This window comes from Aquila chrysaetos, chromosome 6, assembly GCF_900496995.4.
Source record: "Aquila chrysaetos chrysaetos chromosome 6, bAquChr1.4, whole genome shotgun sequence".
In the NCBI taxonomy this organism is placed as follows: Eukaryota; Metazoa; Chordata; class Aves; order Accipitriformes; family Accipitridae; genus Aquila; species Aquila chrysaetos.
The window spans coordinates 2,633,256-2,645,486 of NC_044009.1; the positions used below are offsets into that span (position 1 = coordinate 2,633,256).

The window sequence follows — 12,231 nt, forward strand, 5'->3', positions numbered from 1 at the left end:
CCATTGACATCACCCATAGCCCTTGTCTTGCTGTGTGATAGAGACAGTTTGCAGATTTTTGGAATGTATAAGCGGTTGTCAATGTTTCAAATCTTGGGGTGAACTATAATTATTACTTTGTGCTGCCAGAGGAAAAAACTGTACAGAAATTTCTTACAAGAAATTTTTTCACCTTGCTACAAAACCGATTTGTATGTTAAATCATTACAGTCTTCCAGACTGCAAGTATGTGAGTTAATGTGTCAATTTTTACTTTTTTGCTTAATATCTTTAGTGATTAGAAGTCATAACTCTTTTAGAAGAGTGTTGTGCTCTCACTTGATCTCATTAGTAGGTTTATGTAACTTGATAAAATAGGTATCTTGATACTTAACTATGCTTAGAAAGCAAGCATACCTCAGGAACAGTATTGAGCAGAAATAATTTCAATGCTTTGAAAATGCAGATCGGCGGGGGCACTTTGTAGTGCAGTGAAAATTACAGTCTTGTATGAGTGAGACAATGTTTTGTTACAATCCTAAACTCTCTAATAGTATGGACTTCTGTATCACTAGGGGAAGAGAATTAATGACCTGAGGATTGCAAGAGTTTTCTTGGAAAAGAAAGTTAAAAGTTTCTTGGCATTAGCAATTCTTTTGGTTATGTTAGTATTATTAAAGCAATGCCTATTTCCTTCATGAAGAGAAGCTGGCTGCTTAAGTTAGCTGACAAAAAGTAGTCTGTGCTTTGATAGTATTTAAATTTCTGCTAGATCTGTTAAAAAATTGGTGTTATTTCTTGATAATTGTACTAATTCTGGTTTTGTTTTGGTTTGGTTTTTTTTCAGAATTTACATGTTTGACAGCAGAAGTTGGCTTTCTACTGTAGTGAGAGAAAATGTAAGTAGAGAAATAAGGTAATTTTTTTCTCCTGGTTCTTGAGAAACTCATACTGTTTTTAAAACATGGCCAACTTCAGGTTTTTAGCTGTTAATCTGTGCAAGCCTAAAGTACCTGTTTTCTACTTAGCATGTGTATTCTTATGTCAACAGGAAGGATTTTAAAATGGCCAGGAAGCCTGCTAAATAATAGATGTCAGTGCCTGCCGCCTTTCAGAAATGGAACTGGCAAAGCAGAGGGAGACCATAGATGAAACTGTTTCATCTCAGTGGGGCAGGGAACTGTAATAAATAAAATGATGAGAATAGTTATTCTTTCATGAATGAAAAATTACTTATCTGCCACATTTGACAGAAGGCGGCCAAATTTCTTTAGAGCAAAGTGGCTCTTGTCAGAATGTTCTTTTCAATGTGTCAGTATTATTTAAACAGAACCTAAAAGTTTCAGAGTTTATATTCTGTGTAATTGTAATTATTACTAATATTCTTGGAACAGTGAAACCTTCACTACCTTCCAGACTATAACTTCAATTGTTTTTGCTTCTTGTGAAGCCCTTTAGTCTGTGAGGAACGTTACTAGTTAGCCATGTGTTGTGCAGAAAGTATTTGCTCAGTTAAATCTGTTACTTTGAGTTATTAGATATTTACCTGTTTTTTAAAAAGCAAGTAGCAAGCTAGTGCCCTGTCTCTTTCTCTAAACCTGTCTTCTGAGGTGTTGTTCTCTAACTGGTTACCTTGGTCAACCCTAGACACCTCCAGTGTTCTTTTTTGGAGGAGCAGAAACTGAACACAGTGTTCCCAGTGTAGACAAACCATTGCTTTTACTCAGTGGCATTATGATATTTTCAGTATTTTCTGTCCTATTTTCTATATAACCTTCTTTCTTTTTTAACCGGTGCTGGGTATTAAGCCAATGTCTTTGAGCTACTCAGTGCATGTTCTATAGGGTTTTTTTCCCTTGAAATTAAGTTTGTATCACAGAAGCTTGTGTGATTCTGTACATTTCTTATGTTGTGTTCCTGTGTACCTTTTCTATGATTTCTAACTTCTAAAATTATCTATACTTTTTTTTTGTGATCACCATATGTGGAGATGTGTGTACTTCAGGATCAGAAGGCACTCCTGAATTTTTTTGTCTTCTATTTTGATCATGTAAATGGGAGAGAGCACACCTCAAATTTGTTCCACAAGCAATTCTGATCTTACTGTGTTTTCTATTGAATAAAAGTCAAATAGGAATCAATATATACTTCAGATTAAATAACAAAAAAAAACCTCTCAGCTTTTCAAAGCCAATATGATGTAAAAACATTGGAACTAATGGTGGATTGTGTATAATTCCTTTGTCATTGTGAAAATGTACAAGCTGCTGTGCATGTTGCTAATAGGATTTATGGTATCTACTAGATTAGCACAGCTTCATTTAATCAGATGACCTGCTATGAGACTGTCTGGTAGGCATAACATGAACTCATTATTAGGGCTGTAAAGTTGTGGCTCTGTTTTTGCAAATGATGTGTTTTGCTTTTCTTCTGGCTGTTTCGTACACACAGGACTGATGTGTATTAGCAGGAAAGTTGTTGAGGGAATAAATACTAGACAGCCTGTTGGTTTGGGAGAAAGGTGATTTGGCTAACCTTCTTATGAAATTACTGTACTTAGGTAGTACTCTAACAATATAAATTTAAACCCTCTGTGTTACCAGACTTTGCATCAACAAAGGCTTGGTGGGATTACTTTACTTGTTCGTAGTAGTAACGTGTAGTAAAAACACCTTGTAGCAAACAAAGTTTGGCCATCAAGGGATAGAAATTCTAAATATTTAACTTAATGATAGCTGTGATTTCAAATCTGTGTTCTCTTCTTTTAATCTGTAGAGATTATTCACAGGATAGGCTGTTTATGAGAGGGTGGAAGACTCCTTTCTTTTTTTATTCTTTTTTTTTATAGGAATGGTGTAAGAAAATGAAATAAGTGTTTAGTAAGCATTGCCTCATTGCTGTTACCAGGTATTTTTAGAGAGGAATCATATTTAACCCAAGAATATATGTTTGGATGAGTTGTATTCAACTCTTCCTATTTCTCTTATAATGTAGGCAAGCATCAGTCTACATATAAATGTGATGGTACTACTGATACCTTGGTTTCAGTAACTGGACTTAATTGGATAAGCAGCTTGAGCTCTGGAAATGACATTAAAGTTGTAACAGTGAAATGAGTGAATTTGAGGTCTTCCTCAGCCTCTGAATTGTTCTGTCACTGTTTTCTGAGTAGTGAGCACTACCTTTAAATTAGAATTATTACACTGGGATCCTAAGTGTATCTGCATTTGCAGAAAGTATGTGGAAGTTTTGTAGATTTCATAAGGCTTTATAATCAGTTCAAAGATTCTGTGCAGAGTTGTTCAACAGATAATTGACTGCCTGGACATACATAACTTTCCTCGTACATAGGAATATAGCTGATATAGCTTACAGAAAAACAAACCCAGAAGTTGTTACTTTGAGATGAGCGACATGATAAATCCTTTTGACATAGCTGAATTATGAAGTTTTATTATATATGGAAAGTTAACAAATTAGGTGAAGTCAATACTTGATTTTCTTATGTGGGGAATAGAGGAACAAAGCGACTCTTCTGCGGGTAACTTGTAAGAAGAGATTAGAGGCTTGGGTCATCTGGAGTAGTGAAGAATAGTAAGCTACCTTGCAAGTATGCATATTGTTGTCCCTGGCAAGAAGAGAATTATCTACAAGGTATACTTGTCAACAAGATTAGGGGGAATTAGGCTTAGAGCAGACACACTTAAGCACTTCAGCCTCTGGAAAGGTCTTGAGTGAGTTCAGCAAAGTGAGTGTGTTATTCTTGAGAAGCCTGCCTTCAAGAACACAGTAACATATTCAAAAGAAAGTGAGGTAAGCATAAGTTTGGCTTCTACCTATTTCTTCACAGCTATGATGATAATTTGGAAAAAAGGAGTGTGGAACTTGAGTAGTGCCTTTTTTTTTTTTTTGGCATGAGGCTTGCTTGATTTAGAAATTTAGTAACTTCTTCCAAAACCCCAGAAATAGAAGCATCACCCATATCAAGCTTACAGTTTCTCCTAGAAACCTTCTTTTAAAATGGGGTTAAATGCCTTTAGAACACGCTGAGAAACAAAAATATATTATTTAATGATATTCAGTTGTGCTAGTTTGCGATGAGCATAGATCACATACTAAACAGTCTCTGCTTGTTATTTCTGTCTGTAATATGAATAAATCTGTATGAAAATTTCCCAGGTATCAAGAGTGAGAATAGATAAAAATATTTTTCCCATACATTTTCCTGACCTTACCTGTTCTTGCTCTTTTAAAGATTTATTTTTTTTAAATGCTAGGTGCTAGTAACTTCTTCAGATATATATACAGTTTAGCTGAAAAGTACACAAGAGGATGGAACCCTCTTTTTTTCCCCCATGATCGTGTTTCTGCCATAAATTTAATTGCCTAAGACTTAGTGTAAAAGACATAGAGCAATAGCCAAGTTGGTTGGCTGGTTGTCCCATAACTTCTACAGTCTGCTTCAGAGAACTTACTGTGTTTTAATGCCCTTGGCTTCATTAGGATTTTCGTTTCCTGAGTGTTAGTGAGTTCAGTCATGTTGGCAGGAATTAGAACTTCCTGTTGATGTTGAAACAACAGAGACTACAAAGGGAATGTGGAAATCTGGTTTAAACAATTCCTATGGATGCTGTCAGAAATGCAGTTAGAGTTCGGAGTTGCTTGGAGTGCACAGGGGCTAACTTGTAACTCTAAAAGTGTATCTAACTTCAAGATATGAACTTACCATATGAATATATTACAGATGGGAAAGACATCAAGTGTTGTATGCATTCAGCTACTAATTGTCATGCAGCTAATATTGAAACATGAGTCTTACCTAGCAAGTTACTGAAGGTCAAGATGCATAGAAGCTGCTTTAACAATAGTAAAGTTCCTTGAACACCTTGTTGCCTGTGATAATGGAGGCAGTATCTTGCATGTAGGTGCAAAGGTTTCTGTAGTGTTGGTAAACTGTTTTGAAGTTGTTCATTAAAAGGAAGCTTTCCTTAAAACATTAGTGAGTGATTGTCTTGATGTGGAATTCACAAATAAAGCATTTTAGGAGCTTAGCTGCGTAGTAGCTAGGGCAGGTTATGTACATGTATGTCTGACTAACTGTATGATAAAGTGCATTTATGAAATGACTCTGGAGGTTAGGTTCTGTTAATATGTTTAGTTAATTCCTACAGATTGTGGAGAAGTTTGGGTTGTTCTGCCCCTGCATAAAGCGGGACTTGGAAGAGAATGGGAAGCGAAGTGCTGAGGCAGAGTACTGTCCTGAAGTTGATGTGAGAGTTTCTTCTGTAACAAAAGTATGCATATAGTTACTGTGCTAGGCCTTTCAAAGTGTAATGGAGGTTTTAGCTGTGTGAAGACAGATGCGTACATGCTAGTTAAGCTATAATATCCCATCAACCGGGGAATGTGACTTGTGTCCCTTCAGCTTCTGATATGGCTGTATCAATGTTACTGCTTCTGTGTTACTGCAGAAGACACTTAGGCTGCTTCATCCAGTTTTGTCATTTGCAGTAATACCTTTTAGTGCATGCTCTATTAAGCAATAAGGCACAAGCATGAAATAAGCTTGTATGATTTGTTTTAAACTCAGTGTATGCAAATAATCCAGAATGAACCTATGGGGTTCAGTTTCTGTGAAGTGAACTTTCTCAATATGACTTTTTTCCTAGGATTAGTGTTCATGTCTTTAGGCCTCTTCCTGTTCCATACAAAGAAGTTTTGTTTCATTTAAATGTGAGAGAATTGTATTGCATAGCGCAAAAATTCTGGCAGAAACAAATTGGCACTATTTTAAGCTGTGTGTTACAGGAGAATGTATCTGCTTTGACTGACATTAGATTATTCATCCTATTACATTTTTAAATAAAGCTGCATGTAAATCTTCAAGGTAGTTACCTGTAACTGCAGCTGGAGTTCTGGTGTCCTGAATCTTTATCTTAATCCTGTCATTTAGTTGCTGTGACCTTGAGCAGACCGCTTAAGTTTTGGATCGTAGGTTTTTTTCTCTGAAATAGGAATGATAACATCTCTAAATTCTTTGCACTCTGCCTGGAGAGGCTGGTATTTACTTAGTGGGAAACAGGTTTATATATTAACTTAGAGAATGGCAGAAATGGAACTGGATATCAAAAAGCTAAAAGGTCTGAAAATTTGCATTTTATTCTTAAGAAGAGTCTTTAGAGTTTCTTAATTCCTTTATGACAAGAGTAGTGCATACCATTCACAATGTGTGTGAACTACACAGGAGCTGTAGGCAGCGATGACTGCATGCTAAAAACTGTAGAGACACCCAGCCACACAGTGTTTTGTCTTACATGTGGAATGAACAAAGCATCTTGGGAAACAAAAGAGCATTCAAAAGAGAAGAAGGTGGTTATAGGATAATAAAGCACTCTTGATGGGTTTGTCTTGACTGGATTTTGGACTAAGCTGAACAAGCAATCTTAAAGGGGCTTAAAGATGACCCTGGCACCAGAAGAGAGAAAGGAGACACCTAGTTTCACAATAAAGTGAAAGGGCGTTGAAGGTTGTGTGAATGGAGGTTTTGAGAGATCAGCTAACTAAAATTCCTTTTCTAAAATGCTTTGGGTTTCAGAGGTAAATTTGTAAATGGTAATATGACAAGATCTGACATCTGTTTCTTGAGGTCCTCAGTTTGGAATACTAGCTACTACGAAGAGCTGTGAGATAAGTCTGGATATGTGGGATAGCAATATTTAGGGAATGTTAACCTTTCGAAACTTATTTTCTTTTGACAGTGATTTTTGCTCTACTGCTTTCATTTGCCTTCACCGTATGTGCTCTGTTACTGTGATTGGATAAAAATTTGGAAGTTACCCTCATCTTTCTCCTTGGGAAGGGCTTTAGGGAAAAAACAAACCCCGCGTGCTTGCAAAGATAAATAAGCTGATTAAATCTTAACAGAATAATATGTAAAGCTGCTAGCAAAGCATTTGCTTTATTTAATAGTAAACGGTCAGTTCTGGCTAATAAAATGTTCTAAAAACACACTACCAGTGTTTGTTTATAAAGTCCAAGTGCTCTACGTAACATTCGAAAATGGAACCAATTATCTTGTTCTGCAATAAAAGATAAACTTCATCAGCACATTTCTTCAGTATCTTATATTGGTATCAAGCTGCAGAGATTTTAAAACAAAAGGTTTAAGAACAGCTGAGTTTTAGGTATGGAATGCTAGTGAAAATGCCAACAATATCTTTCTGTTACAGTGACTTTTAAAGATAAGTTGTATGCTTGATGGAAAATATCTATATGCTTATTTTATTGGAAACCAGTCTAATAGTTGAGGAACTCTATAGGCAATAGTTGAGGGTGTGCAGTGATAATTATATTTTATTGAGCCTCAATCTTGCTGGCTACAGAGTACAGCAGACAGAGGGATATATGTTAGTAGTTTGGTGCTTCCTGATGCTAGGAAAATAGAGTCTTAGAGGGGGAAAATGTCTGTTGGCAGCGGTTTCTCAAACTCCTCCCCATACCTAACATTCAAAAAATACTAGTTTTAATCTGACAACATGTTAATGTTAGAATCCATTCTGGAAATCTCAGGGAGACAATGAAGCGATTAACAAGTAAAATCCTGAACATTTGTGAGAGATCTCCTTTTATCCAGATATCAGAACAACATTTCTAATAATCCCTGTGTAACAGATAGCATTCCTAATAGGTCTTTTTACAGCATTTTGCAAGTACTTGTGTCAGTCTGTAAATATTTAATGTGCTTATTCTTTGATAGGAGGATTGCTTACTCTATTCTTAAGACCTACAGGGAAGTTCTGATTTTCATGTCTAACATTGGTGTTGTCTGTTGGTTCACTCTTTGGAAATTTAAGTTTATACAAAACTGAATCAGAAAAAACACTAATGGAAAACAAAAATGCAAAAGAAGAGGCCCAGGGGAAAGAAATAAGTCCAAATTATATTTTATTTACTGTGGCTGGAAAAAGCTAAGCACATTTTTGTGTGGTAACACCTTATTCTGAAGAGATTCCAGAGAAATATTTTCACCTGTATTCCAGTACTTATAAACCAATCTGCCTTTTTTTCAAGTGCCGTTTGAGATGGTTGAAAGGACTTGTCTACTCTAGTAATTTCAAGCTATGACTTGTACTAATTCTCATTATTATCCCCTGTCTTTCAGATTTCTGGTTGTTTCAGAGGTGGCAGTGAAGCACACCTTTAGCACAGGAAAATGAGTGAGCTTGACCAGTTACGCCAGGAGGCTGAGCAACTGAAAAACCAAATCAGAGTATGTATTGTATCAGTAGATCTTGAAGCCACAATACAGATGGATGGTCATTTGTGCTTCTTGAGGAGAACAGAGATGGACAGAAATGATGCATTAAGTTAAATGTTTCCACAATGTCAAAGTTAATGTCGTGGATATTTAGAAAGGGCAAACACATGTAACTGCTTTAGGAAATTACTTTTTGGTCTTTAATATTGCTTAGAAAATAATAGTTACACAAATAATGAACAAAACGGATTAGATAAAAATGAATGTTTACTGAAGTTTTTCTGAGTCAGCCCATAACCAATGTTAAGCAACCTCCTGCTTAAAATAAGTTCAGCTATAACGTTATTCAGGGCTTTGTCCAGTTAGGTCTTGAAAACCTCCAAGGATGGAGACTGCATAGCCTGTCTGAACGAGCAGTTCCATTGCTTGACTGTCTTCATGGTTAAAATTGTGTTACCTTTCTCTCAAAAGAAGAAGAAAACTTTGAAGTTAAATGCTCAATATGCTCAATGTGTTTTGACAGCAGACAGCATATTATGTTCATGCTGCAGTTAGGATGAGTCCTCTCTGGATGACAAGCAGAAATGCTTTCTGAACCTTGTTTTGAGGGTGCTTGATCTACTTGACAAAAAAGAGATAGAGTATAAAGAAATGTACAGAACTTCTTCCGATTTCTCTTTCTTCTGTTGCAGGATGCTAGGAAAGCATGTGCAGATGCCACCCTGGCTCAGGTAAGCATTTAAGAGTTTAACATGAATTATGAAAATTTGCCTCCTTTACAATAAGAAAATATCGTGTAAGAAGGTAAGTGCAAGTGAATCAGTTTTGCCTCCTTTATCAGTTTTTTATTTTGCCTTTAGGTGGTTTCTTCCAGAAATAAGTACATTGTTTATGTTTGTCCAGTTTCTGAGAGTGGTAGCCTTGAGCAGTAGTTTCTTTAAGAAGTGGCTCAGGGCACATCTCTGCTGCTCAATGGAGAATAAAGCAGGGGAGCTCCAGTGTTCTGCTATGGATATGGTAGTAGTACAGTTGTGTTACCATGATAATCTGAACCATAAGACCTGCTGAGGTTAACCTACTTACTAATTTCCGCACAATACTGCACTTATGTTTGAACTGCTTCTGAACCTGAACTAATACCTTTGCATCTTGCTGTACTGTCACATTTTGATCCTATTGGCTTGGCTTCAGTCAACATTAACTTGTGGAAAGGGAAATCTGTACTCTGTAGTACATCTCATGGACATATGGTCGGGTTTTTTCCTAGAAATCTGGTAGGAATTTAGACTGAAACAGATTATTATGGCATTGAAAGAGGTGGCAAGCCTTTGCTTTTTTTTTTTTTTTCTTTCTCCCTAGATACATTATGAATCAGTTGACTTTTGTCACCTACTTTAGTCCATTTGCTTGAATGTTGACTATTAATCCTGTGTGTCTGATTTAAGATAGTTGATACAGAAGTGATTGATATCAGTTTATTAATTTAAAATGTCACTAAAATATCAAGTAATAAAGGTAATACCAACACTTATTTGAGTGTACATATCTTGTGGTTTCATTTTATGTGAGGCACAATGTTAAGTATTTTCCAGGGTGAAAGTATGAAAAAAAGAGGGGGGAGAGGAAAAAAAAGCTTCAGTATTAGTTAATACAAGAGATGTCCACCATGAAAGGAGTTTTATGTCAAGGAAACATTCTTACCTGTTCATCTGAGACCTGAGTCCTAAGCCGTGTTGATAGCCTTTGAAAAGAAGCAGATCTCTTTACTCAAATATACCTTGCTGAAGAATTTTGTAACATGGAGACATGAGAACTATGCAGACATTATCCATAAAATAAACTTACAAACTCTTGGATTTGTTGTGATGTGTACTACTTGCAGTACTGGAAGTGTTTTGTGCTGTTTTCTGGGTTTTTTTTGAACTGTTACTTTTCTCCAGACTGGAGGACTGACTTATATTAAATTTGACTGTGTAAGGACAGCTAAACTGAGGATTGCTTCCTCACTTTGCTATTCACTTATTGCAGAGACTACTTTTATCTTAAAGAGGTTAAATTAATCAGGTATACTATGAATTTAATAATCCTATACTTGGAAGGGAAGGCATTTTGGATGCAAAAGCAAGTAATTAATTAATCCTTTAAAAGTGGAGACATGTTTAAAGCCTGATATACCTCCCCACACCCACCCTTCTGAAAAAAAAAGTTAGTCTACCTCATTGAGCTATACATAAGTAGAAAACCCAGATCAAAGGTCTGAAATCCTAAAAGTTGAAGAAGATATGACCTAAGCAAAGTAATTTCTGAGAGTCTTTATAAAGGCAATGGAGAGGCTGCTTTCTTCATTTGATAGAGATGTACTGCATAAAATGATGTAACTTATGATCAGGTAATTTTTTAAAACTCAGTCAGTATTCAAAATGTGGGAATTTGGTCTGCATTGGAATGCTCATTTAGATATAGTTGTGTATAATGTGTTACTTTTGGAACTATGAAGTGAAAAATTCAGTGTGTGATGCCATTCCGATTTCAGATCACAGCCAATATTGACCCAGTGGGGAGAATTCAAATGCGCACTAGAAGAACACTCCGGGGACACCTGGCTAAAATTTATGCAATGCACTGGGGGACTGATTCCAGGTGGGTGCTAGTGATACAAAATAGGATCATGTGGCTTCACTGTTCTTTGGAAAGTTGAGTGCACAGGACTGTTATTTTTCCTGTTCTTACCACTAGGAACTACTAATTCCAAGAGAACTCAGACAACCAAGAGAATTCAGAAACACTTAATATCACTTTTTTCCTCCTAATATCCCTGTTTTTGTCATCCACATCTAAATTTGGTGCCAAAATACCAGTCTTCATCTACTTGCCTGAAAAATATAGTTATGGTTCCAAATGAATTCTGAGGAACAGTGAAGATAGAATAGATTTCATTATCAGTTGTCTTTTTTCCTTAAGTGCTTCCTCTTAACTACAGATGTTTGGTTAGAAAGAAACTAAATGATACTAGTATCAGCTACTTTCGTTCTCTCTTCTTTACAAGAATTTTAAGGCGCACTAATGGCAGCAAATTTTCAAACTTCAGTTACAAGAATATTTTGCTGCTTCCTTGCAGGAACAGATAGAAAAAAAAAAAAAAATCCCCCTTAGGAATTTTTAAGTTACAACTAAGGAGTTTGTAAGTTACAGCTAGCCTCTTTCTACTCAGTAGAGATTTTTTTTAAGGAAGCTTAATGTTGTTAAAGTTACCTTCTTACAAAATTTGTGTAAACAAGCTGTGCCTTGTGAAAAAACTGCATGAGCTCTTGCGTGTATGCATCCAGTAAATACACTAAAGCAAAATAGCCAAGTGCTTAACAAAGAAGACAGTATACATCATGAAGATGAATAGTAATTCATGATGTGTTATACTTTTAGTTTCTGAATTGCGTAGTACTTAAAAATCAGAACGAACACAATTGTTACTTTGAGTTAAACTTTAGTGTTTTGCACCTCAGTTTTCTATGCCTGTGAAAGAAGCTAATTTCTCACAGATATGTAGAATTCATTGCTTCAGGCATCTCTTTGGCATATGGCTTATTTAAAAGATGGGGATTTGATTTCTTGTTTGGCAAAAGTGTTTCAAGACAGCTCTAAAATACAACGTACAGCAAAAATAATTAATGCAGAGAGACTGGAGTACTTCAATGATTGCACTGTGTTGTTCAAGTTGGAAATGGTCAGATGAAGATACACAGAACAAATTTGAATACCATATTGGAGTATTTTATCCAAAATGACTTGTAAAATGCAGAGACAATACAAATTTTTCATGTCAGTGTAGCTGATCTATCTTTAAGCGCATTAAAAGCAGGTAAGAGAGCTCTGAACAATGCATTAGGTGCATCACATTGCAAACATGATTGCTGGATTGGGGGATTGAGGTGGTGTTGATTTAGAGCAAAAATCTTCCTAATGCTACCCCTTCCATTAGTGATATCTTTGCTGCGTTT

General features: G+C 36.0%; 1 protein-coding gene across 8 annotated transcripts in view; it reads left to right on the forward strand.

The window, feature by feature from the left end:
• GNB1 (G protein subunit beta 1) overlaps positions 1-12,231 on the forward strand; it is a 45,996-nt gene that overhangs the window by 20,798 nt on the left and 12,967 nt on the right. For 5 of the 8 annotated variants that reach the window (XM_030017634.2, XM_030017636.2, XM_030017633.1 and 2 more), the window contains 4 exons: positions 827-878; positions 8,141-8,248; positions 8,929-8,967; positions 10,770-10,876. In XM_030017634.2, coding sequence (XP_029873494.1) covers positions 8,192-8,248; positions 8,929-8,967; positions 10,770-10,876 — 203 coding nt within the window. In that variant the 5' untranslated portion in view covers positions 827-878; positions 8,141-8,191. Of the gene's footprint in view, positions 1-826; positions 879-3,661; positions 3,793-6,557; positions 6,577-8,140; positions 8,249-8,928; positions 8,968-10,769; positions 10,877-12,231 lie in introns of those variants that run through there. The other 3 variants (XM_030017637.1, XM_041124168.1, XM_041124167.1) reach the window with 3 other exon arrangements.